At 25.8% G+C, this 25,966-nt stretch overlaps 1 protein-coding gene across 1 annotated transcript in view; it reads left to right on the plus strand.

Annotated features, from left to right (window-relative positions):
- LOC111641360 (receptor-type tyrosine-protein phosphatase alpha-like) overlaps positions 1-25,966 on the plus strand; it is a 372,536-nt gene that overhangs the window by 238,843 nt on the left and 107,727 nt on the right. The window contains exon 5 of the mRNA XM_023387510.1: positions 9,142-9,374. Coding sequence (XP_023243278.1) covers positions 9,142-9,374 — 233 coding nt within the window. The remainder of the gene's footprint in view (positions 1-9,141; positions 9,375-25,966) is intronic.

A 25,966-nucleotide genomic window follows, 5' to 3' on the forward strand; every position in this document is an offset into this window, starting at 1 on the left:
CAATAAAAATTTTTTTATGTGTGCAGAGAATTTACATGATAAAATAACTATAAATAGGTCAAAAGATTTTTATAATTTTAGTTTTATTTTGTATTTTAATATAAAAAATAATCTTGTTTTTTTTATATTTTTCCTTGTAAAAAAATAAAATATTTGTTGGCAGTTGCTTCCTATTCAGCTGCTTATCCAGAATGAAGTTAGTGCATTGAACGACAAACGATGATAAGCGTACGCCATGTTTGTGTCTGTTCTATACAAATGTAAAGGATATAAGTGCTTAAAGAACATTGTAAACATACAGAGATATGAAAAAATACATATAAAAAAATATGTTAAAACACGAAAAATATATATTTATTAGATTAAATAAAACGTCGTTTTAGTAGTGGAGTGATTAGGAAGATTTTATTGGTATATTTTAACACGCTGATGTAAATATACAAGATATTAATTAAAATATATAGAGCCGAAACTTAAACTATTAAATTTTTGTTTATATTAATAAAATAAACATAAACTTACCGAAGGTTTTTGCAAATTTACTTTATAAGAAACTTCACGTTGCAACATCAATTAATATATTAATTTATATGTAGTTTGGTTGTAATTTAAAGAAATTACATAAATAAATTTTTAAAAATCCTATTTTTTTCTTATATGCAACCTGTGGTTTTTAAAAAATTTGTAGCAAATATATAAAGATAAAATGGTACGGATGCATAATTTAGTTTTTAAAATTGATGATAATTTTATAGAAATTTTATATATTTATTTTCCCATTACTAGTGTATTCCGAATAAGCCACTGAATGAATAGAAATAAAAAAGAAAGTTTTGGCAATATCGACCAAAACATCTAACATAACCACGATCTGCGGTCTCATTGAAAGCCTAGTTTATCCTTGGGCTGGACAAAATGTCGTATCACCATCTTCTAACTAAAATAAAAATCTTTAGGGCCTCAATCAATGAAACTTTTCAATTAAATATAGGATTTTCTTCAGGGTAATAAGTGTAACGGTAAATTTATTTGTGACATTACTCTATGTTTAATCTATCTATTTCTGTTAAAGAATGGTTCCTAAGGGTTTAGTTCTTTCAAAATTATTTATTCTTTTAAAATCTCTTCTATCCAAAAGAATGATTTATAGCAATAGGATGAATTTTTTCTCTTTAAGAATTGCTTTTTTCTTTTTTTTAAATCTAGAATCTCTTTCTCGCTTTCATTATAAAGTGCATAAAAATGCACAAATGTGCTCTTTTACTAAAACTGCAATATTTTTTAACGTTCTATACGTTCTTAAGACAGTCTTTTCTTCTTCTTCTTTCATTTTTTTTTTATTCATTTATTCCATCTTCCAGCTGCGAGACAACGAAAACCCCGTTTAAAATACATGCATCCTAGGCAGTTCAGTTTAAAACTTACTCTTTTATTTATGTTCTAAATTAAACATCCAGCAGCATAATTGTCATCTCTTGTAACAAAAATAAACTCTTAGTAGCGATATCTTCAATTAGTCTAATAAATTAAACGTCTGAATACCCAAAATTTATTTATTGCAAACAACGACAAAGGATAAACAGATCAATAATTAACCAAACTCTCTACTTGCAAATTAAAAGTAACCTCGTGTGATAATTAATTTTATACTTTCTCTTTTATAAAATTCTTTGAAAAATTTAATTTTATTTTTATAAAACAATTTTGTATATTTTTATTACAAATTATATTATGACGTCACGAAATTATAATTAATGCAAAAGGGAGGAAAGAAAAGAGGGTGTGATGATTACAGTTGGAGCAAAGAGAGGGGAAGAAGAGTGTGACAATTATTAGTTGCTTTAATATGTCACAGGAGCTTACAACATGAGAAAACATAAATTATTGATACTAAACTGGAATGTTACTGCTTGTATAATAATTTCTGAAAATGCTTTGTTCAGATTATTATGATTTATTTTGTTGATTTTCTTGTATGGTTGATTTAACAGTTTAGTGTTAAAGTGATGTCTTTATATTTTTACTGTTATAAATTGCCCTAAAGGATTTTATGTTAAAGTTGTTAAATGTTCTGAAATTAAATGATTGGCAATGAACATTTTCTCACATTAATTACTTTATTTTTTATTTGTAATTTAATCAAATTCTTCATTATAAATTAGCGGGAATTTATCACTTTCTCATAAATTTTTTCTTGAGATACTCTCCAAAACTGAATTTATATTATATAAATTATGACTGGCTTTTATAATTTTAAAGAATTTTTAGAAAACTTTTTCTATTATTAGCAGATTATTATATATATACAGTATATTTTAATATTATTACTGTAGTCACATCTTCCTGTATTTTTTTATTTATAATTTTTTAATTATATGTTACGAATTTTAACATGGATAATTATGGTTATTTAATAAAAATTCTTTTTTAAAATCGGAATTTAATTAATTTTTGATTAAAAATTATTTTAATTTTGAAAAATGTACAAATATTTACGAAATTTATTATATAAAAATTTATTTATTAACTCCTTCCTAACTACATTTAAAATTTCAGGTCATTTTACGAGCACGTTGATTATTATATTGATAAGATTTATTTATTTAAAATTTTGATTTTAGGAAAATAAGATGCCCAATCTTAAAACATATTAAAAAAAGTATATTTTTAAAGGCATAAACTCGGAATTAATTAAGGCCTGTAAGAAGTACTAGATCTAGTCACAAATGCTGATCTCCCTCTTTCCGAAAGCAATAAGATTACACGAATAAAAATCAATAAAATAAATATAAATAAATTTATAAAAAAAAAACTAATTTATTACTTCCTTTATCCTATTTTTCATATAAAAATTAAGTTTAGGGCCACTGTATGTGTAAGGCTTTGGCCAAATGATACTGCTTTGTTATCCTCTATCTGTGCCTGGAGTTAATTTATTATTAAATCTATCTTTTCCAGTTCAGTTCAGAATTGATCGTGTTAGATATTTCTTTAAAAATAAGTAGATGATCATTTTCTATATATTTAACAAAATTTTTTCTTCATTCAAAACTTTATAAATAGATACAATATAATATTAAAAAGGAGACTTTTTGTCATTATGCCAACATATTTTATGGTTTTATTAAGGATAATAAACTAAAATAAATGCATTTTTTTTATTCATTCCATTATAAATTTCTACTTTCAAATATTATTTTAAATTTAATTTTGAAATTAAAAAAAAAAAGCTATTTTTAGATGTTTACTGTACGTGAAACGTTAGCATATTTTATGTATAAGGTTAATGTACGAAGGTTGCAGGCAGGGAAATGATTAAAATGTGTTTATTTTTGAAGAGAAATTTATTTAATTGTAATTTTTATACACTTCTAATATATTTGTAAGCTTATCTTAAATTTTAGGCATATTTTATTTCAATTACAAAAAAAAAATTATTGATATTTTCACAAATTTAATGTTAATATTCTTGATTTTGAATGATGTAAATTTTTATCTTATTCTTTAGTGGATTATAGAGACTCCTTACCTCTCACCAAAGTTACATTTTTATTTTATTACATTTTTTAAAAATTTAACATATTTTACATGTTTTATCCATAGCGGTTTGCATAGAATACTGGATTAGCGTTGTTAAGATGAAGGATTGATGTCAGAAAGTAGCTTTTTTAAGAGCCATTTTGGTTTATAAAGACATTTTTAAAACTTTTATTGTTTTTTTTTTTTACTTTTTCATCAACGTAAAATCTTCAGAATAAACTTGTGAAAATATTTTAGCTTTTATATATAAAAATAGAGCCCACAAAGAAAAAATATTTCATTGCTTCAAATTTGTCTATAGATATTCTTTATATGAGCTTCTACTACTATATTCTCTTTAAGTATCGAAACACATCATAATTCCTCTTGGGAAGAGCCTGCAAATGAAACAGTAGAATTAGATTTATGAACGGTTAGTATATCCAAATCTCATTACAAGTAGGTAACATCAATTCCATCTGTTTTTATGTCCTACGGTAGATTTAACTCTTAATGCACTCGATTCACATTTATTTTCTTACAAAAAAAAAAAAAATGAAATATATAAAATCAAAGTTGTAGCCTAATACTGAAATATTTTCTTCGCCCTTTTTATGAATTATCACTGTTGTGATCATTTCTTTTTTATTCACACATTTCGAAATTTTATAGTTTTACTTGAATTTAATAGGAAATTTTTTATCTGGTTCAGCGATCTGAAATAACGTTATATATAAATATATACATATAGAAATTTAAGCAATTTTTAAACCCAGGGAAAAAACTGTTAAAATTTTTTTCAAAACTAAATTCTTTATGAAAGTATGTTCGGCAGTAACTCCCTAAACACTATAGTTCAATACAATGTATAAAGACACCTTTGATTTTTTCACCTCTTTTTGCTCCAACGACTATCGTTCTGAAAGGAAGGTAATTGTGGCTTCCATGACTTGAACGTTGAAACTTCATAAATCACCCTCCATTGGGTTCATCCTGTCTTCAGTAAATGTAATGAAAGGAGGACAGACAGTTGGATGTCGCGGATGTTCCCTTTGACCCAACGAGAACCAAACGATGATTCTTATTGATCGCTAAGAACTCCTGCAGTTCACTAAGATGAACTGTGTACATTAGCTTGAATTTTTATGGGTAAATCTCTTCGGTTGAAGTTTCTCTGTTTTTTTGTTTTAAATTCTATTGAAACAAATTCTAAAAGATTTAATTTAAGTAGATTTATATTACAGATCTATAATAAATTTTATACATCGAATTTGTCTGCCTCGAGTTTAAAGACTTGAGGAGAAAGGATTGTTCATCGTTAATGCCGGAAACATGTCTTATTACTTTTAATTTTTGCTTATTATTCAAAACAATGAAAAATAAGCAATTTCAGCAATGCTAATGGATTTTGCTCGGCTGTTTCTATCTTAAATTCTTGATTTGAACGGTGATAAATTCGTTCAAGACAATAAAGAATCACTAAAAATTATAGTTAAGTTAATCTGTAGAATGTTGCAATAAGCAAAGGGCTTATCGATAAGATCTAAGAAAAACCTAGCTGATTTATAATCTGTAGCTTGTCTGTAAAAGATACAATCATAAAAATTACAAAGATAAAATGAATTTCTTGCTGAATGTAGTGAATTTGCTGAAATTGGCAATCTTCTTCAAGAAATCCCTCACCTAATAAATCAGTACGAAATAGTTGTACTAAGTGTAACAAAATCGATCGATAGTCTTTTAAAACATTACTGTTTTAAAATTTGATTACGTATCTTATTATTGATGTAATAGTTGGATAATAATGATAAAGCAGTTTCATTCAATACGCTCTTCCGTATAAATCGCATTATCTTCCATCTTGCTGCCTCTGCTCTTTCTATAATCTCTGTCACCACTTTTTTTCTTTAATGTCTGAACTTTGAGATAGCTATAATCGTATCAAATATAGTTCTACATTTTTCATCGTACATTCCTGTCAAAATTTTTAGAGAATCCTTTTCTTTTCCTATAGTTTGGACTAATGTTTATTCTTTTACGAATAGGAGATATGTCTTCTTATGTTTTTCCAATAGCAAAGCGAATGATAAATGTAACAAAACTTACTTTTCGAAATTTTCTTGTTTAACAAACATCGATTTTATTGTAATTATATTTATAAAGTGTAAGTTTTTAGAGGTTTATTAAAGTAAAAATGGCTTTTAGGTTTTTTAAACCCCATCATTTTATTTATAGAATTTTTCGAAAATTCAGAAATAATTTGAGTTAAAAATTTGAGATTTTGCATTCACTTTGCTTATTTGTTAGTTTGTCTGTCTGTTTAAATTTATCTAATACTGTAAGACAAATTATCAGTTTTGGTTATGCTAACCATTTAAAAAATTATAATTAGGGCTGCATTTAGACTTCTTGCTCTAAGTTGTATAAGATGCATCATTAGCAAGTAGTAATAAATTTAAAAGCACAAGGCCCTAAACTATAGCTTATTTATCTTATATATAAATTTGCTGATTTTTATGAGAAATTTTCTAATAATATAAGTATAAAATTGCAAATAATTTGTAAGAAAATCAAGAATAATTTTGAATTCTTAACAAAATTGAACTATTTCACTGTTACATTAATTAATATAAGCCAAGAAAATCTAATGTAGTAAGTCAGAACAGTAAAATTGAAAAGAGGAAAAGAAAATCTTTGTTCAACAACGTCTAATTCTTATCTTTCGTCTTTCTTCTCTTGGGACTTTGGAAATCGAATCCTTTTCCAAGACTAACGACTGTTAAAAGTAAACACGAATTGATTTAATTATCCTTACTCTATTTTGTACAATTAATTTTAATAGTATTAATGTAATCATTTCGACATCACTTATACTTTTTAAAGTTTATTCTAAGATTTACACTAAGGTTTCTAAGGTAAAATTTGTTTCGATGTTTTGATTAATTTTTTAAAAAATTTAATTTAAAGCTTAAAATGTATAATGTTTGTAGAGTTAAAAAAACACATGAATATAGTTTTACACATATATTTAGCATTGAGGTAATTACTTTCAAATTATTTTTACTACTAATTTAAATAATTTATATTCTAATTTAGTGAAAACAAAGCTTGAGTCTCATGACTTCTGTTTATAAACGAGTCATTTAAATTTTGTGTAATGTTTATAGAGGAATACCTTTTATTTCCTATTCGTTTGGGAGTTGTTTCACTTAGAATCTTGAGGAGCTTCATTAAGAAAGAATTAGAGCGTAGACTTCAAATGCAAATTTTTGCTTCTCTCGATCGACATTAAATTGGGAAAACGTTTGTCATTGTAACTAAAGGAATTGTTTTTTGTTTTTTTTATATAAACTTTTTTTTTCTAAACGTTGATTTTAGATAGGAATCTCTTATCATCTACTCCTATGCACAATGCAAAGATAATATACTTTACTTTGTTCTTTATCTCCTCCTGACACAACGGTAAACGTTTAGTTTAATTGAAGAAAAGTTTTATAGAAAAACGATTTTCATCTTTGCTTGAAAAGAAAATAAGAATTTCTGTTATCCAACCTCCTCCCACTCTTTCGCAATTTTTAATTAAACTTTGAATAACGCTTTTTCTAGAATTTGTTTATATGCAACGGGTTTTATACAGGATTTGCTTTATAAAAGAAATTAAACAATAGTTTTGATGAGTTTTAGAAATAGGAGTGAATGAGGATTTACTCAGATCCTACTTATCTCGCCAGGTTTGTTTCCAATAGTCTTTTCTTCTTCTTAATACTTGTAAAAGAAATATCACAGTCCCAGGACAGATTAATCTTCAACGACTTCCAACGACTAATTTAGGGAAAGGTGACAGAGTAATCTTTATATCCGGAATCACATTCGTTGCTCTCAAAACACCCATTCATCAAAATCTTTATATATCTCTTCACACTTTTTAGTGATTAAAAAAAAAGGATAATGTTAGCACTTCGTTCGTCCGGATGTCCGTATTTGTTTGATGAATATCTCGTAAACTATTTGACGTGAACATTTGAAATTTTTAACAAGATTTTATAGACTAAATCTTCCTTCACGTGCTAAAATTTTTTCTTGGTTAAACTAAGAGATTATATAAAATTTTGATTTGTCTTTGTATAACATTGAAATTACGTTTAAGCATTAGGTGGGTTGGTTTGTGCACAAGTATGTACAGCATAAAGTAATTTAAAGACGTGTTTTCTAATATAAACAGAAAAGTATACTTAAAAATTAAATTTTACATGATTCAGCATATTTTATTCAATTTAAAAGTTGTAGTGAAGGCCTTAAAATAGCTATTTACGTTCGAATACGATTAAAAACGAGAATTTTTGTGAAAGAACCATGATATAAATAAAATTTCGTTTAATTTATACTTAAATTGAAAATAATAGGCTTTGTATTTTATGTAAGTGTAAGAATCTAAATTTTAACAATTATTCCTCACAGAACGTCCCGAAGTTACGGTGGATTCGGTACAGCCGCTGGATTCAAGAACGGCACTCCTGAAATGGCACCTACGCTATCGAACCAATTCACCAGTCAAACATTTTCATCTCCAAGTGAAGAACTTTAGTACCGGTGTTGATTGGTTGGATGTCGATGACAAGATCCCTCCGAACGCAACTAACTATACAGTCAGGTACTTGGCACCAGCCATGACTTATGGCTTCCAACTGGCAGCCGTTAACGATCTCGGATCCAGCAAATGGGAAGTTATGAATGTCACCATGCCTGCCGACGGTAATTTATACTTTTCATATTAATCGCTTCTTTTTTCTCCTCTACACTATTANTATAAGATAAAAATATTATTTCTTTCCCACATTATTTACATTACTTTCTATAAGCTTCAATGATGTTCTTAAATCATTCTCATGGTCATCTATTTTACAAACCCAATTATTATAACTTATACATATAGTTGTTGAATAATTGAGAGCTTGTATCTAGTCTTTATAAGATAATCTATGTTTATGTCAATGCTATGTTTTATTTGATTCTAGTATATCTAATAATAATTTAGTTATAAAGTAAATAGAAAAGTATTACAGAAAATTGATTTATTTTGTAAAAATAAAATAATTTCTCAAATCTTATTTACTATATCATAACTAGTTTACAATCTTAGTTAATAAGATATTTGTGACTCCAAAAATAGAAAAAAATATATACATTATTTTATACTTCATTAAAGCATATATTTTTTCTATATTTCACAGTGATTTATGCCCAGATATTTTGTACATAAATTAAATAAAATTAATATTTTAATTAATTCAAAATTTATTTCAGAAAAACTGAACAAAAGTAATATACCTTTGGATCATTAATACTTAAAAACTAAACTATGTTTAAACATTATTTTAATATACAGTATTAATGGGAAAAAACTGTTTTTCATTAATGTATTAAAATAACATTAAATTTAATGAATTGTAGTGTTAGCTACTGTGATATAGGCTCTATTCTTGTAAATAATAGTTTTTATTTTGAATTAATTCATGTAAAGTCATAATCTAATTTTTAAAATTATGCACTTAAAAATATTGCATTTAAAAATAAAAGCAAATGCATTAAAAAGTTTTATTAAATTGTATTTGTTTCATTCAGTTCCTCCAAAGGTGTCTTGGGTACATGTGTTGGCTTCAACAAATGAAACTTTATTGTTTGGATGGCGAAGACCAACTCATGATAATGGTGCAAATATCATAAATTATGAAGTTAAATTAACAAAAAGTGGACAAATTTTTACAAATGGAACATTGAATGTAACACAAATTGGAAGAAATAATCATATGTATGTATTTGTTAATTTGGAACCAGGAGAACCCTACAGTTTTCAGGTATGATAATTTTCAATGCTAAAAAATATTTTCTTAAGAACTTATTTTTTAACATATAAGCTTATTTATTATTTCTATACTTTTCAGTTTAAAATATTACAGTCTTATGTTGATATAACTTTCTTTTCTATGATTTTGAATATAATTCTAGAAGTAATATTTGATGTTAGGATTAAACAAAGTTGATGTGAAATATACTATTAAAAAAACTGCATATTGAGGATTCATATTTCTTATTTCTCTTGGTTCTGCTTATTTTATTGTAGCGTAAAGATATATATATTTCATTCTGACTGTATATTTATCACTTTTATTAGGTAGAAAAGTACAATAACAGTTTTTTTCAGCTTCCCCCTCCTTTACTCCATTTCTAGTCTTGAAAGAGTTATTTTTATACTTTGCTTATATTGCCTATATTTTCCCTAAATATTTAAAAGTTTTTCAAAAACATTTCTAGATGAATGTTGATGCCGCTGAGATGATCCAGATGATGGATTTACCTTTACTTCTTATACAGAATGGAAAACAAAAGTTTTTGAACTTCAGAAAGAGTATTGAACCAAGCACATACTTATATATCTTACTTTAAATTTAGTACAACAAAATAATTAAAATAGTATGCTTTAATAAATTTTTGTTCATTTGAATGAAGGATGTTATAAATGATTTTCATTATGATACTATTAATATCGTTTTAGGGATGTTTTTATTAATATTTAATAAATTTTAAATGTTTATATATTTATATTGTTCAAATAGTTTAATAATCAGTAGATTCCATCATAAATTTTTTTAAAATTTGCTATAAATGTATAAATTTACATGAGAATATTTCTAGTAGATCACAATCTAATAGTTGAGGGAAGCTTTTCAAAAATCTTTCATTATAGATTAATTCTAAAAGTATTTTAAATATGTATTTAGATTTAAGGAATTAAAATGTTGGATTATGAATAAATTTACGAATATATTTATCATTTATAATTTATATAGATTATTTTTAGAAATGGTCTAATTTAGTAATAATACAATATATTTTTTCACATTAATCAGTTTAATACTGCATATAATTTATAATAATTTTTAAAATTATTTTGATTTTAACAGTAAATATTAAAATATTTTATTGGTTATGAATATTTGTAATGACTTTTATATGTACAGTAGATATATAAAAGTAAATAAATTAAATTAATTTTAATTACTGTTAAAGAATTTTTCAGTAAATTACATGATCTATTAATGTCAATTAGATGACCATATAATTTTCTGAAAGATTTTTATTCATTTTTAAATATGCATAAATATTACTGAATGAATTTGATTGATGCAAAGAAAAATGTTTTTGATTAAATAGAATTATTTTAGCGCTTATAAAGTTTCATATTATTGTAAAATTTTTTTATTTTTATAGATTTATTCATATTTTAATTAGTCTTTATTAATAATTTGCATGGTAAAACTTTAACTAAATTTTATTTACAATTTAAGAAAGTTAAAGTAATAAAATGCAATAAATTTATGTAAAATTTTTATATATAACAAGCTTGTAACATAAATTTGATTTTAATGATAAGACATGAATCTTAATGCCATAAATCTACTTAATACTTACAAAGTGAAAAGATTTTAAAAAGAAAATACTCTTAGTTTTGATTTTTATACTTTGTTAAAATTTTAGATACAAACTATTTATCATCATCATCATCATCAAATGTATGTAAATGTTGTGAAAACTTTAATCAAGAGAACAATTAAATTAAAAGATTTTGATCAATTATAATTTTAATTCAGTTAAATATTACGATTATTACTTTTAGTTAACTTATAATAGTGACATTTAGTAGGAATATATAAAAACATGGATAAAATGATTAAGAAAATAAATCATATCAATATATGTTATGCAGCTATTATTTGTCAAATTTAGTATATATTCTGCGGCATAACTATAATGAGAGAGTTTGATGTAATAAAAGATACAAGCAAATCTTATTAATCAACTTCTGTCTTTCAGTAGAAAATATGTATAACTATTATGATTTAATTCTTAATAAAATAGCTTTATTTAACTGCAGATTAACAGAAACAGTTTTGAGGGATCTGTATTAGATTTTGAATTGAGTCTCCAGATATTTTCGTGGAAAAATAGATCTGGCATAGATATGTTATGCCCAATCTTTCACCAAACCTGCTACGATTCTAGCCGAATTCATAATAAAGCCATAATATGAATCCTAATGCTTTAATCCTTCTTAATGCCCAAAAGCCGGAAAGATTTTAAGAAGACAATACTCTTATCTACTGTAGATATTTATAGTTAAGCGTATTATAAACAATGTATGATACCAATTTCTAAAAAATAAACGTTTATTTCATGAATTTAGTGCTTCTAAATCTTTCATAGAGTTTTAACCTAATAGCTTTCATTGAATTAAATAACCTTCTCAATTTTATATGAGTATAATCCAATGGTAGAAAGCAAAAAAGAATTATGTATAAGTTTATAAAAAAAATAATAAATCTTCCGTAATTATCGCTAGAGTGAAAGTAATGCTACGGGAGAAATATTACGTTGGATAATATTTACGATTACAAATGTTAAAAAAATATATTACTTTTTCATCCGATTAATATAAAGTTAAATGTTAAATAGAATTTTTGAGAAGTAAAACTAATTTATAAAATACAAAATCGAAATTTAATTTTCTTTAGAAAATCTAAATATTTTAGAATTTGATTATTATATTTACATAAGAACTCTAATTTAAGTTTCAAGGTAATATTTTTATTAACTAAAAATTTCACGGATTAATGAAAGAAACAATACAGAAAAAATAAATATTAAATATTTACTTTTTGTCATATTCTTTAATAAGGTTTTATACTTCAATTTTTCTTATTTTCTTTTGCGAATTAATAGTTTTTATTTTTATTTTCATTTAATTTTATGTTTAACAGTTCAAATTTTGAATGTATATTTTTATTATATTAATGGCATGTATTCAAATAGAAAGGTCAGCATGGCTATTTTGGTTCTTGTTCAGCACATTTCGGGACCTTAAAAAATAAACATTATATTTAAAAAAGCGTTATGAAAGTGAAAAAGTTGTTTTGATTTGGTTGATTTTATTCATATAGTTTTATGGTTTCGAAGAGGGTGTAGTTCCATATCTGTTACTCGCATGACTCTCATTCACCTTTTTCCAGGTGCTGCATATATTATTGAAATAATATATGGAAAAGTATGTAAAAAATATACTATTACAGATATTAACTATTATAAATTTACGTAAAATTGCATAAATTTATTTAAATGGTTTGTGTTTTATTATAAATACCGGTGATTATAATAATAGAGTCGTCAATTCTGTATGATTTTTTTTTATTGATTTCTACATAATTTTCAATTTTTTCTTAAAACTGAATTGAATTTAGTTTGGCATAAAAGAATAAAACAGAATTACAGAAAAAATAAATTTTAGTACCTTTCATTAATTAATTAAATCATGTATAAAATAAAACAATTTAAATTCTATAGATATAATTCATCTAGAAACGAACTTATAACATGCAATTCCATCAGAAAATAGTTTCTGAAGAAGAAAGTGGATAACAACGCAAAATAGCGATTATAGAATAAAATAAGTTATAGCTAGTAAAAGATTAATGATGAAACGTGTGCAAACTTGTTCATGTCACGATTCCTCAAGATAACATTTCTAGCATTCTGTATACAAATTGAGACGTTATAAGGTAAATACAGTACAGGTTTAAATTAATAATTTCAAGTACTACATCACTTAAATAGCTTTATTCTGGGTGGAGGATGGGTCGTTTATATTTTTATTTTTATTGTAGAATTAAATTTATAAAATATAATTCCGCAATAAATCTAGATTCGTGGCACAGCTATGTCCCACTCCATTTAGATCTATCAATTTTCGACTTTAATGATCAGCAATGGATTTTCTGTTTTACTAAATACAGTATATTGCAAAATTGTAAATTCTATCTTACTGTGGCTCAAATCATAAACATGAATTATAAATAATTTTAATTATTGATAATTTCGATCTCATTTCTAGTTTAGCTTTCTTTGAATCATTGTTAAATGAATTTTTCTCTTCCATTAAAAAATTTAGTAAATTCAAAAATTTTAAGCATTCTTTTTAATTTATAATATTAACATGTGCTCAATCGGTATATTTGATGTATGCAAACCACCATCACTATACAGGACCAAATTTAAACATAAGCTTAAGGAAACTATAGCTTATGGCTTCACACTTTTAAAGTTATTAATATTTTGTGAAAAGAAAAGGGCATATTATTTATTATAGCTTGAACTAATGAATATAAATTCGGTCCTATCAGTACATCATTAATAAATTTGATCAAAGTCATATCCGTACATGTTTTACATGTTAATGGTTTTAATGGTAGCAACGTTAAAGTCGGATCCCATATTCTATAGATCTGTAGTTTCAAATGTACGAAAATTTGAAGTTTTTAATTAATTAAATGTAAATTCAGTATAAGAGAAACAAAAGTTTTATTGTATTGTATATAATAGTTTTTTTTTAACATGTAACTATAAAAATAACAATAAAAAACTTATACAGTATAAATGAAACCACCTCAGTGTAAAAAATTTAAAGGAATAACATAGTGTTTTTCTATTGCATACGTAAAGTTTTATATGTATTTAAAGGATATAAATTTAATTAAAATAAAACATAAAATAATGTTTTTATTCGATAAAATGTTTGGCAAAAAGAAAAAAAATTCTTACAAAATGGCGAGAAAATTAATTTGATTACGGTAACAATATCTCCATAAGAGAGAACAGATCGATATAGAATAAAATGTTACAACTTTGGCCACATTTTCCTAATTACATTAATAAATACAGACAACAATAAAGATGTTTATCAGATAAATAAAATGGCAACATACCAAAATTGAATATCAGACATCAAAGCTTCAGCCTATAATCTTAATTCCGCAAATCTAGGTGGATTTGTCAGATTATATCTGATCTCTTGGCAAACTTAAACATATTTACATGAATTGAATAATTGAGTACAGTATTTAGTTTGTAACAGAACTTTTCTATGATAATCAAGTAAAGGATAAACTAATAAATAGAAACTTCTAAGAAAGTTTTTAATGTATCAGTAGTTAAACAATTTCTCTCTTAAAAAATTGCCTCCTCTTTCTTATATCCTAAAGAATTGCCTCCTCTTTCTTCTATCCTAAAGAATTGCATTTTTTCCGTTATATTTTCCGAAAAAATTCATTAATGTTTATCAGATTAATGTTAAGAAAGGAAAATTCATAAATTAAAGTTTCAAACAGTAATTAATATATTTAATTGCTTTATTTTTTATTCTTTGACTCGTTTAAATGAATATAGAATGTTTGGCATCGGTACAGTCATAACCTTCCCAAGAAATTAATTTTTTTTTTTTTAAACTTTGTTGACTAAACAACAGTTATCGAGAGATGAAAATATTAATTAGGTAAACAAGGAATTTAATATTGATTGCAACTACGTTGTTTATTTGTTTAATATTATTCTTTTAATATTGAAAATTCCTAAGATGAGATATAATTTGAATTTTTCATAACTGACAAAGTTTAATAAGAAAATAAATGAATATTTTATTAATTTAATAACAATTTATAGTTAATAATAAAAAATAAAAAACATTACGTAAATTATTCAAAGACATAGATTAAAGAAAGTTATTTCTTTTTATGTAAATTTTTTTGCTTTTGAATTATAAATATTTTAAAATTCTATAATTTATATTGTATGATCTAAAAACAATTCATTTCTATACAATTTTTTCCTCGTTACATTAAAAAATATAAAATTTAACGATACTCAATAAATTCTTTTATACAACTAAACTGATTGTACATTGAATTATGGTGTTTGTATTAAAAAAAATAATTGATAACAATCTTGTCTTTGTGGTTATTTAATCTGAAAATTAACGTTTTGAAAGTTCATTGTTTAATTTTTCTTTTATGTTATTTTTTTAAACAAGATTGGAGAGATTATTGAAGAAAAGCAGTTTTAATACTCTAATTAAGTAATGAAAATTAGATTACTTTATCATTGACTTACTAATGGATACATAATTACAATTTCAATTTTGATTGTTGTAATTAATGTATTATGTTCCATGATTTTTTTCTATTAATTTAAAAATATAAATATATAAAAATGTTATTCTGAGGATTGAAGATAAATTGGTTTCATTTAAAACAGTCTAAGATATAAAATAGTAGAGAAAAAAAAATTGCTAAAATTTTATTTTAAATTAAATTAAATATCGCTTGAATCTTATCAATAAAACAAAATACAATATTTTATGAATATTCAAAAATTTAGATTTATTTACATTGCCCTGTATGCAAATTAATTTGCACATAAATTTTTACTTATTTGGATATTATGAAGAAAATATAAGCATTTCATCAATAAATTGGGATTTTCTTTGAAATATTTAGTTGTTATTTTGATAAAATATTAATAATAAATCAGAACCCAGGCATATAAAATTTATTTGATAACATTTTATGCTTCAAGATATATTAAAAAACTGTGTTAAAATAAATTTTATTTGTGTTTTTGCAATCTTTCTGTTGATGTTTCCTAAAATTAAGTGTATTTTTATCATATATTTAAATTATACTTGTTTAATATAATGATCTTACTTCTCGCTTATGTGAAAATTACGTTTAATGATCATGTGTGGTCCTTCGTTTATCAAAAAGAAAATAAATTACTTAAAATTATACACAACAGATATCAAAATATTTAATTTTAGTTTGAAAAGACCTAGTATTTTTGTCTTTTTTCTGAGCAACTGATTATAGTCATATTTGAGAAGGTTACCATATCAATGATATGACGTTCAAAAGGAGGAACATGTTCTCATTTTTGGAGGACATGTCCTTGTTTTGGATAGTTTATGAAGGTTATTGTAAAGAATATATCCAATAGATATATAAGTTCATTTTGATTTTCAAAAATGTTCTGCTTATCAAAACAATTTGGCTTCTATTCATAATTTTCCATTTGATAAGCCTATATTTGAGATGTTTTTTTTCAAAGATTTTCAAATGCTTCAAATTAAGATTAAATACTTTTTAAAAGCTTCTTAAATCTGTAGTTTGAGATTAAATCATAAGCGCTGGCGAAACAAAAAAGCCAAGACCAAATTTTAAAAAATTATAAACAAACATTAAACTCAGTATAAGAATACGATAATTCAATTTTTTTTTTGTTTTAATTATTTTATTAAAATTTGAACATATTACATCTAACATACAATAATGCATTATTGAATATACAGTATTTTATACGACTATGACTTTCCAATTGAAAAGTGTTCTGAAAATCATTTTTATGATGTATTCGAAGTATTTCATGATATACTTTTTGCTGGTTCACATTTATTTATAACATAACGTTTGATTATCTCATGCACATCTTTCTGTCTAGCAATCTGATGAAAATGACCTTCAAGAACTGTGTAACGTTCATGTATCAATACAATAAACAAATTTTTATGAAATTTTTATTTTTTAACTTTTTTCAAAGATATTAAAATATTAATTTATAGCGATTTGTTAAGCATTTATTGCATTTGTAATAATGAAAATGCCTATATCGTTACATTAATTTAATTTTCAGTAAGTAATTTTTAAAATTTTATTTGAATAATTTTTAAATGAGTTATTATTATTATTATTATTATTAAAATCTTAAAATTGAAAATAAAACTAAAGTTTTGAAATGTAATTCGATCAGGAAAAAATTACACGATGAAAAAGCGTATTATAATCTTTGCTCATCAGGTGGTGTATGGTAATACCGTTCGCTTGCAATGAGCGGTAAAAGTTTTCTTAATTGAAAATAACGACTAATTAAATGATAAATAAATTCCAGAAACCAATTGTTTTCAAAAAAGTTTACAAACTAGTGAAATAGATGATTTGAGGCTTGGATTTTTAATGTAACTTTTTAAGTTAGTTTGAAAATCAAGTCTCAGGTGAATTAAGGTAACTGAATGTCATATGTAAGACAGCTGTTACAAGTTGTTACATTAGACGATTAATCATCATCGTGTCTTGGTCTTTTTCCATCTATTTTGGACTGGCTTTCCTATCCCATCTCAGCTTTCTTCTCCTTTGGATCATTTCTATTATCACTTTATATTTCATAATTGTTTTACTGTTTGATTCCAAATTTTCTTTGATCGTTTTTGGCTTCAAATCTGTCAATTTTCAGTTATTTTATATAAATTTTCCTATCCCTAAATATCCAAATCCAGTACATTATTTCAGTTTATGGCTATTTAGATCATTTATAGCTTTTATTAATTTGCAGATCAACAACAAAATTAATGGTATTCAGTCTACACTTTTGAAATATTTGTTAATTATACCTTACAACAAAGCACTGCTATATATTATATGTTATCACTTATAGCTTATTTCATCTGTAATACTATTGATGCATATATTGACATTAAATATTTTGTACTATATACCTGAATTTTCTGTGGTATATTGGTAATCAATATACCACAAATTTTCTGGTAGATAGTGCTTATTAAGATTCTGGTAATATTTATTACTAACTATATAACTTAATAATGCATTTTATGAACAGTTTTATCATCTACATGAAGTATTACATTAAAAGAAAACATTTCAGCATTTTCTGTGGTATATTGGTTAACAATATACCACAGAAAATGCTAAAATGTCATGTTTATATTATTCTATTTATCTGTATCAGTTTATACAGCCACAGTTTTTCTTTTGATGTAATACTTCATGTAGATGGTAAAACTGTTCATAAAATGCATTATTAAGTTATATAATTAGTAATAGTTATATATTCTATTAATTAAATATTCAATGTTTTTATACAGTTATTGTAAAATATGTATAAAAATAACCTGCAATGTAATGAAAAATATTGTGTTTATGATCAGTTTTTGAGATAATGATGTAATGTTAAAAAAAAAAAATTGTGTGAATTCTTTCTAAATCATATCTGTATATTAGATATAAATTAAGTCTACAAAATAAATTTTCAAAAAATAGAAAAAATAATTTTAAAATGATACATTTAAATTGTGAAATTATTATTTTAATACAGAAATATTTACTTAAAAATTAAAATTTTGCATTTTAAAACATAGTTGAAATAAAAAAAACATNTAACAGATTACATCAAAATAATCCAAACTTTGTTTTTTGCTTCATTCTAGAAAGTGCTGAATTACTTCATTTAGATATAAATTTTAAGCAGTGATGTATTTTTTTCATTAAACTGCCATCTTCATCCAATTTATTTTGTTTCATTAAACTGCAAAGATAAGTTTTATTTCTGTGATGCTTTCCTTTTTGCTAACTTTTATATTAGCAATGTTGTTAGAACTTTTGAATAGGAAAATATGTGGTAAAATTATTTAAACACAAATCTTATAAACTATTTCTATTCAAGTTCTTCAGGTATGTTCCTTATACTAAATGTTTTATGTATTCAACTTGAATAATAATTGTCTTATGAATATTTCTAGTCTAAAATATGAAAAATATTTTGTCAAAATGAGTCAAAAATATATATTTTATTTCTTCTTATAATATATATACATAATTTCATATATTAATGTATTAAAATGGTGCAGTTAATAAAAATAACCATTTGTGATATGCAGAAAAGCTATAAATTTGAATGAGGCAAACTGACTGTCTGGAAATGGCCATTTGCCAGATTGAATCATTTTTGGATGTCAAATAATTTTTATATTTTTGTTGAGTAAATGAAAGAAATTTTTCCAATAAATGAAACCAAATAAAAATATAAGTGAAGTATAACAGGATCTATAAAACTGGTTCAAACTTACCATTATTGCCAGCTGCATTACCGAATGACAGAAGAAACTGAAAGATTAACAATGGAGGTTGTCTATTGCACTCAGAAAGCCTGCTGTGAGAAGAGAAAAAAGGCAATTTTCTAACAACAAAGAAGAGTTTTTAAGTGATGATCATTATCACTGGTCTGTGTCAGTTATTTGAGATACCAAAAAGAAAGAGGTGAAAAAAAATCTCTCAGATTTATGGTTCATAAGCAGTTTGTGAAATAACAGCGTGTGTATAAGAATACAATTGTGAAACATTTTACTGTAAGAAAACAATTACATTTATTATAATTAATGATTTTCATTAGATTATAAGTGATTTTTATTTTTAATTTAAATAATGTATATATATGTAGTGTAGCTTTAGATTTTGAAGAATAGAGTTATATTTTTAAATGTTTATCTTAATTACTTTTTTATCATTATCAGTAAAGTTTTTTTAATGACTATAAGATGTAAAATGAAATACTTAAAATTACAATAATCCCTCCATTTTATACATTAACCTTTAACCTTTAACATCTAACATTACCTTTCTTTTACTGATATTCATTTTTATGTGGTTAAAAATTTTTAAAGTTTATATAAGAGGCTACTAACAACAAAAAACACACTTTTTGATTAACTATCATTAAGATCATAATTTACCATAAAGTTTATTATTTAGACATATATTTAAAAAAAAGTCTTTGGTTAAAACTTTTTTACCGTAATAAGAGTAAAATATTGTATTTGAGAATAATGGAACAGATCCTATTTTAAACAGCTTTCCATGACTCCATTTATGTGGTTTTCATTTATGAACTGTTTTCATAGAGCCAATTATTTGTGTAAATGAAGGGCTAATTGTGCAATTTTTTTTTATCAACAAACATCATAAATTATTTTTAAAATATAAAAAACTAAAAAATATGCAGATTATATATTATCAATATTTAAGAAGAAATTTTTAAAATGATGGATTGGTAAAAGTCATTATTATTATTTTTAATTTCTTTTCCATAAAAATCAGAGCTAGCTTAAATGGATACCTCTACCTCTTTTACTCTTCCTCATATTGTTCAACACAACTTGAGGCTAGCAGAAAATGATTCTAACATTACCTTTCTTGGATATTTTTCCAATGTTAGTGCAGAACATATTCCAATTTTTTATACTTACCAAGGCGTTCCCTGAAGATGTTCTTTAGTTGCTCTATTTTTTTTCTAGTGAGTACCATCTCAGGAGTTCTTTAGGTAATCTTTTCTCACCTATTCTTAATATATAACCAATTTATTTATTTTTCTCAATTATTTATCAGTCCTTATGATGCCAATCTTTTGACAAACTTCTCTGTTATTAATCTTATGGGATCATTTGATTTCAAGTATATATATTAAACATTTACAAGTTAGTTTCAAAGGAAGACAATTTATTTAAATGTTTTTTGTTTGTTTTTCAATTTCCTGTTTCATAAAGAACATTAGTTATGACACCTTAAGTCAATTTTGCATTAGCATTTATCTGATATAATCATATAAATGTTTTTTAGTTTAAGAGTAACATAATTTTATATATGAATTTTGTAATTTTTTATAGTCAGTATATTTTATTAATTTCAGTAACAGATTACATCAAAATAATCCAAACTTTGTTTTTTGCTTCATTCTAGAAAGTGCTGAATTACTTCATTTAGATATAAATTTTAAGCAGTGATGTATTTTTTTCATTAAACTGCCATCTTCATCCAATTTATTTTGTTTCATTAAACTGCAAAGATAAGTTTTATTTCTGTGATGCTTTCCTTTTTGCTAACTTTTATATTAGCAATGTTGTTAGAACTTTTGAATAGGAAAATATGTGGTAAAATTATTTAAACACAAATCTTATAAACTATTTCTATTCAAGTTCTTCAGGTATGTTCCTTATACTAAATGTTTTATGTATTCAACTTGAATAATAATTGTCTTATGAATATTTCTAGTCTAAAATATGAAAAATATTTTGTCAAAATGAGTCAAAAATATATATTTTATTTCTTCTTATAAACTGATTACAGATATCTGATTAGTATTAATAAACAGAGTTTATAGCCATTCAAGTATTCTATTTATATAGTGTTATTATGTAATATATATATATATATATATATATGGCATCATATAGTAATGATATTCACTATCTGCAACACCCTGCTACTAACATTCATGCTAAGGTTGTCTTCTATCCTGATCATATTCCTGCCTCCTTCAATATTTTTACAGACGGCTCTAGATCTGATAAAGGGGTTGGGTGTTCTTTTGCTATTGGGGACAGCAAAGAGAAAATCTTTAAACAAGCCTACTACAAATTAGATAACAATTGCTTCAACAATCAAGCAGAGTCACTTGCTATTCTGAAAGCTCTGGAATATACTCAGTCTCTCCAGAATATCATCAAATGCAGGAGCATCAACATCTTTACAGATATCTGGGTGACCCTTCACCAGATTAAAAACAAAAACACTCTTCTTCCAATTATTAATGACATTCTTGGGCTTCTCCAAAAGCTGCAACGTTCAAAGATTATTAACTTCTATTGGGTGAAAGGCCACTCCGGTTGTCCTGGGAATGAATGGGCAGACCAGCTTGCTAAGGTAGCCCTTTTGAGGCTTACTGACATCTCCTTCTCCTCTATTACTGTGTCATGGGTTTCCAGTGCCCTGAAGCTTTATGTTAACAGCAAATGGCAAAGTGAGTGGGACACTTCTGACACAGGTAGGTGGATGCACAAGCTCATTCCCAGGGTGGACAGGCTGAATCCAACACACTTCAACCCTAACTTCTACATGACACAATTCATGACTGGGCATGGGAACTTCAAGTACTGCCTTGCAAGATTTTTAAAGAAGGGTGACGGAAAATGTAGCAGCTGCCCACTGGAGGATGAGACCCCTGAGCATCTCCTCAACCATTGTGAGGGCACGAAGGAAGAAAGGATGGACTCATATCCATTATCCTAAAAAACAACGACACTAGGCCTTGTAACCAGGGCCTCCTCATCAGTAATAATCTCTATTACAAAAACTTTGTGACAAGGCTCATCTCCAGCAGATCTACTCACTGTTAAGTAGACTCTACCAATATGGACTATCCTGGCTATGTTATTTTGCCACTGGTAGGGGGCCCTACAGGCCTCTTTTCCTTTGGCCGTTCAGATGTGTAAAACCATGCTTTGTGGTTCTTTATCTTCTGTATATATTTTGTTGCATAATGTCATATACACTCCTTCACCCCTTTGTATATATTGTCTTTATGTTCAGCAATTAATGCCCAGCAATGGCGCACATGTAATCTTCGTCCTTTCTCTTTCTTTTCCCCCGTCTCCTCCCCCTTTTTTCTATCCACCTTACCTCCTTCCTTTCTTTCTCAAGTTTTGCATTTCAGTGTGCCTGGATCTATCAACTATCTATAGTAATGATATTCATAATAATCAAAGAATCGAATGATTATATTTTATGCAAGTATTGTGAGACAAATAATTCATAGAACTAACATAGGATGAAAGCATGAATATAATTTTATATTTTAAATACAGAGTCTACCAAAAATAATTGTACTATTTTAAATGATTGTAATTATGTTAATTACTATCTGAGAACATTATAATATACATTAAAACATTAGAAAACTGTTCAAGTTACATATTTGCCCATTACAATGTATCAGTGTAGCCTCACACATTGAACTGATACTGAAATTGTACACTTGCTACAACATATGCATTGTCACTCCTCCCACAGTTGCAACAATTCTACAGCTTCTACAGATTACTCATGTTGCACAATGATGAGTGATTCCAACTTTGCATACTGTAGAACACAAAATGTCTTATTTATTGCCAAGTTGTCATTTTTGTTTATGGTGCTTCCTAGAGTCGGTAGACAAGATGTTTGAATGCAGATTGGAGATAAAATTTGGAGTTATTCTACTGATTGGTATATATTACATACTTTTCAGATAATAATTAACATAATTACAGTAATTTAAAATGTTAGCATTTATTTTAGAAGACCCTGTATAATATATTTCATATCATTTTCATCTTATAGTGATAGAAATTCTAGATTTTATGAATTATTTCTTAATTGTAGTTTATATTAAATGCTTATTTTGATTTTTTAAAATATATAAAACATGACAGAGGAAAGTATTCCCAGATAAGTGGCATAATCTACTTACTAAGAGTATTACTGTGAGGACCCAAACAGGGGTCGACTGAGAGGTCCGAATGAAGGTTATCGATTGGAAATTTAGAGTGTTCCTTTTCAGATGCGAATGGAAAGGATTAGATGTCTCAATCGAATAATGGAAATTTTTGTGTAAATTAGTTAAACAATGGAAAGGAATAAAGTTGAGAAAAAGCGACGAAAGAGGAATCATATGCAGTCGCGACACTGACCTCTCCTGCGCCCTCCATCGGGTGTTGAATTGTCACCAGGTGACAAGGAGAGACCAATGGAGAGGTGACTGAGGTTAGGAAATCTATAAAACCGTGCGATTCAAGTTACAAAAGTTCTTGGTTCATAGTCTTATTCTCCTGGATGTATGTGTCCTCGCTGAATCTTGAAAAGAACGTTTCGGATCTAGTGGAAGCAACCTCATCTGTAGTGTCACTGTACGACCTCCAGGCTCGTCGGTTTGTCCGAGAAAAACCACCTGAAGCAGTGCCATTTGCCCCAGGGCCAACAATTATCTCACCATCTTCGCCGAACTGTAGGAAATGGAAACACGAACTTTTTGAACTCTACTTGAACTTTATCCTCGTGCTTCATTGTATGATAATCCATCAATCATTGAAAATATTGTAAGAAATTTTAATGTTATTAAATGGTTTTACATGGTAAACCTGTCTCGGTGAGTCATTCTGCACCCACATGACAGTGTTGACCGCTCAGCTGTTGAAATCTCCTCACCCCAATTGGCTAACCTCACATTACCATTTATTATGTTTTCTCTTACTGTGGTGATTCATATTAAGCATATTATGTCAACCATGCCATCATTAATGCTAATATATTTTGACAATATTTATAACTTGGTAATAATTTTCTTTCACTCAACATATGTTGAATATTTTTAGAATTCAAGATATATGTTATTTGCCAAATAACAGATAACTGTTATCATTCTATAATTGTTGAAGTGGAAAAAGTTAAATGTGCAATTACTTTCAAGTATTCCTGTAGCACATATTATGTCACATTAAAATAAACACAATATTTGAAATTTATCATATTTTAACCAAATTCTAAATGTAGTTTTACAATTTAAATTTAAATAAATATTATCTCTTGGTATAATTATTAATAATATAATTTGTTTTTTAAATGATAGTATACAAATATAACATCTATATTTATTAGACATGTTTTTGTTTAGTTAAATAAAAATAACTCATTTCTTCTTTTATCTTTATAACAATACTTTCTAAATTAAACATTTCATTTTTATTAAGTGTTATTAAATTACTAACATTAAAATATGTATTATAACTGTTATTAGAAAACTATTATCTGTAACAGATGCTTAAACTTAAATTGATGACTATAAAATAATATAACATTTGAAATCATGATTAAGCTAAAATTTACTATCACTGAATGTTTTCTAATTTCTATATTAAAATCATTCATTTTCAAATATTTGGAATTCATCAGAAGCTCAGTTAGTCTAAGGATGAATGACATATAAGTAACAAAAAAATATTTATATAGATATAGATTTCTCATGTATAATAATCCAAAAGGATGTGACTTGGCATCTGGCAAACATTGAAAGATATTAATCATAAAACCATTTTATAGTAAATATCATTACTTATATTGAAAGTATCATTCTTCTTCTTCTTCTGGTTCCATATTCATTTCTGAATGTAGGACTAGTATTATAACAATCTCAATTGTGCTTCACGTGTTAGTTCTTCTGCTTTCTTATTATTCCATTCACATATATTACCTAACCAACTTTTCCTTCTCCTTCCTGGGCTTTTCTTTCCACAGATTTTTCCCTCTAAAATATTTCTCAAAATTTCATATTTACTTCCTCGGATGATGTGGCCAAAATACCCCGTCTTTCTTCTTTTAACTGTATTTAAAACTTCTTTTTCTTTCCCCATTCTTTCCAAAACTTCCTCATTTGTTATTCTATCTGTCCAAGATATTTTTAAAATTCTTCTATATAACCACATTTCGAATGCTTCAAGTTTGTTTAACGTATTTTTATCTAAGGTCCACGTTTCTACTCCATAAAACAAAACTGACATCACATAGCACCTTAACATTCTAATTTTAAGATGTAAATTAAAAACATTGCATTTGAAAAATTTCTGCATTCTGATAAAAGTACCTCTCGCATTTTCTATTCTAGATTTAATTTCTTTAATGCATCTGCCATCTTCCTGTATGATAGTCCCCAAATACTTAATTGATGAAACTGTATCAATTGTCCTGTTTTGTATCTGCAACGTTACATTATCTATATTTTTCTTGCATGAAATAAGTAGCTTTGTTTTCTTATAATTCATCTGAAGTCCATATAATTTACTTATTGAATTAATCTTTTCCATTAGTATTGTCAAATCATTTATATTTTCTGCTAAAACCACTGTATCGTCAGC

The sequence above is a fragment of the Centruroides sculpturatus genome, unplaced genomic scaffold (genome assembly GCF_000671375.1).
Source record: "Centruroides sculpturatus isolate CEXI.00-Female unplaced genomic scaffold, Cexi_2.0 scaffold196, whole genome shotgun sequence".
Taxonomy (NCBI): domain Eukaryota; kingdom Metazoa; phylum Arthropoda; class Arachnida; order Scorpiones; family Buthidae; genus Centruroides; species Centruroides sculpturatus.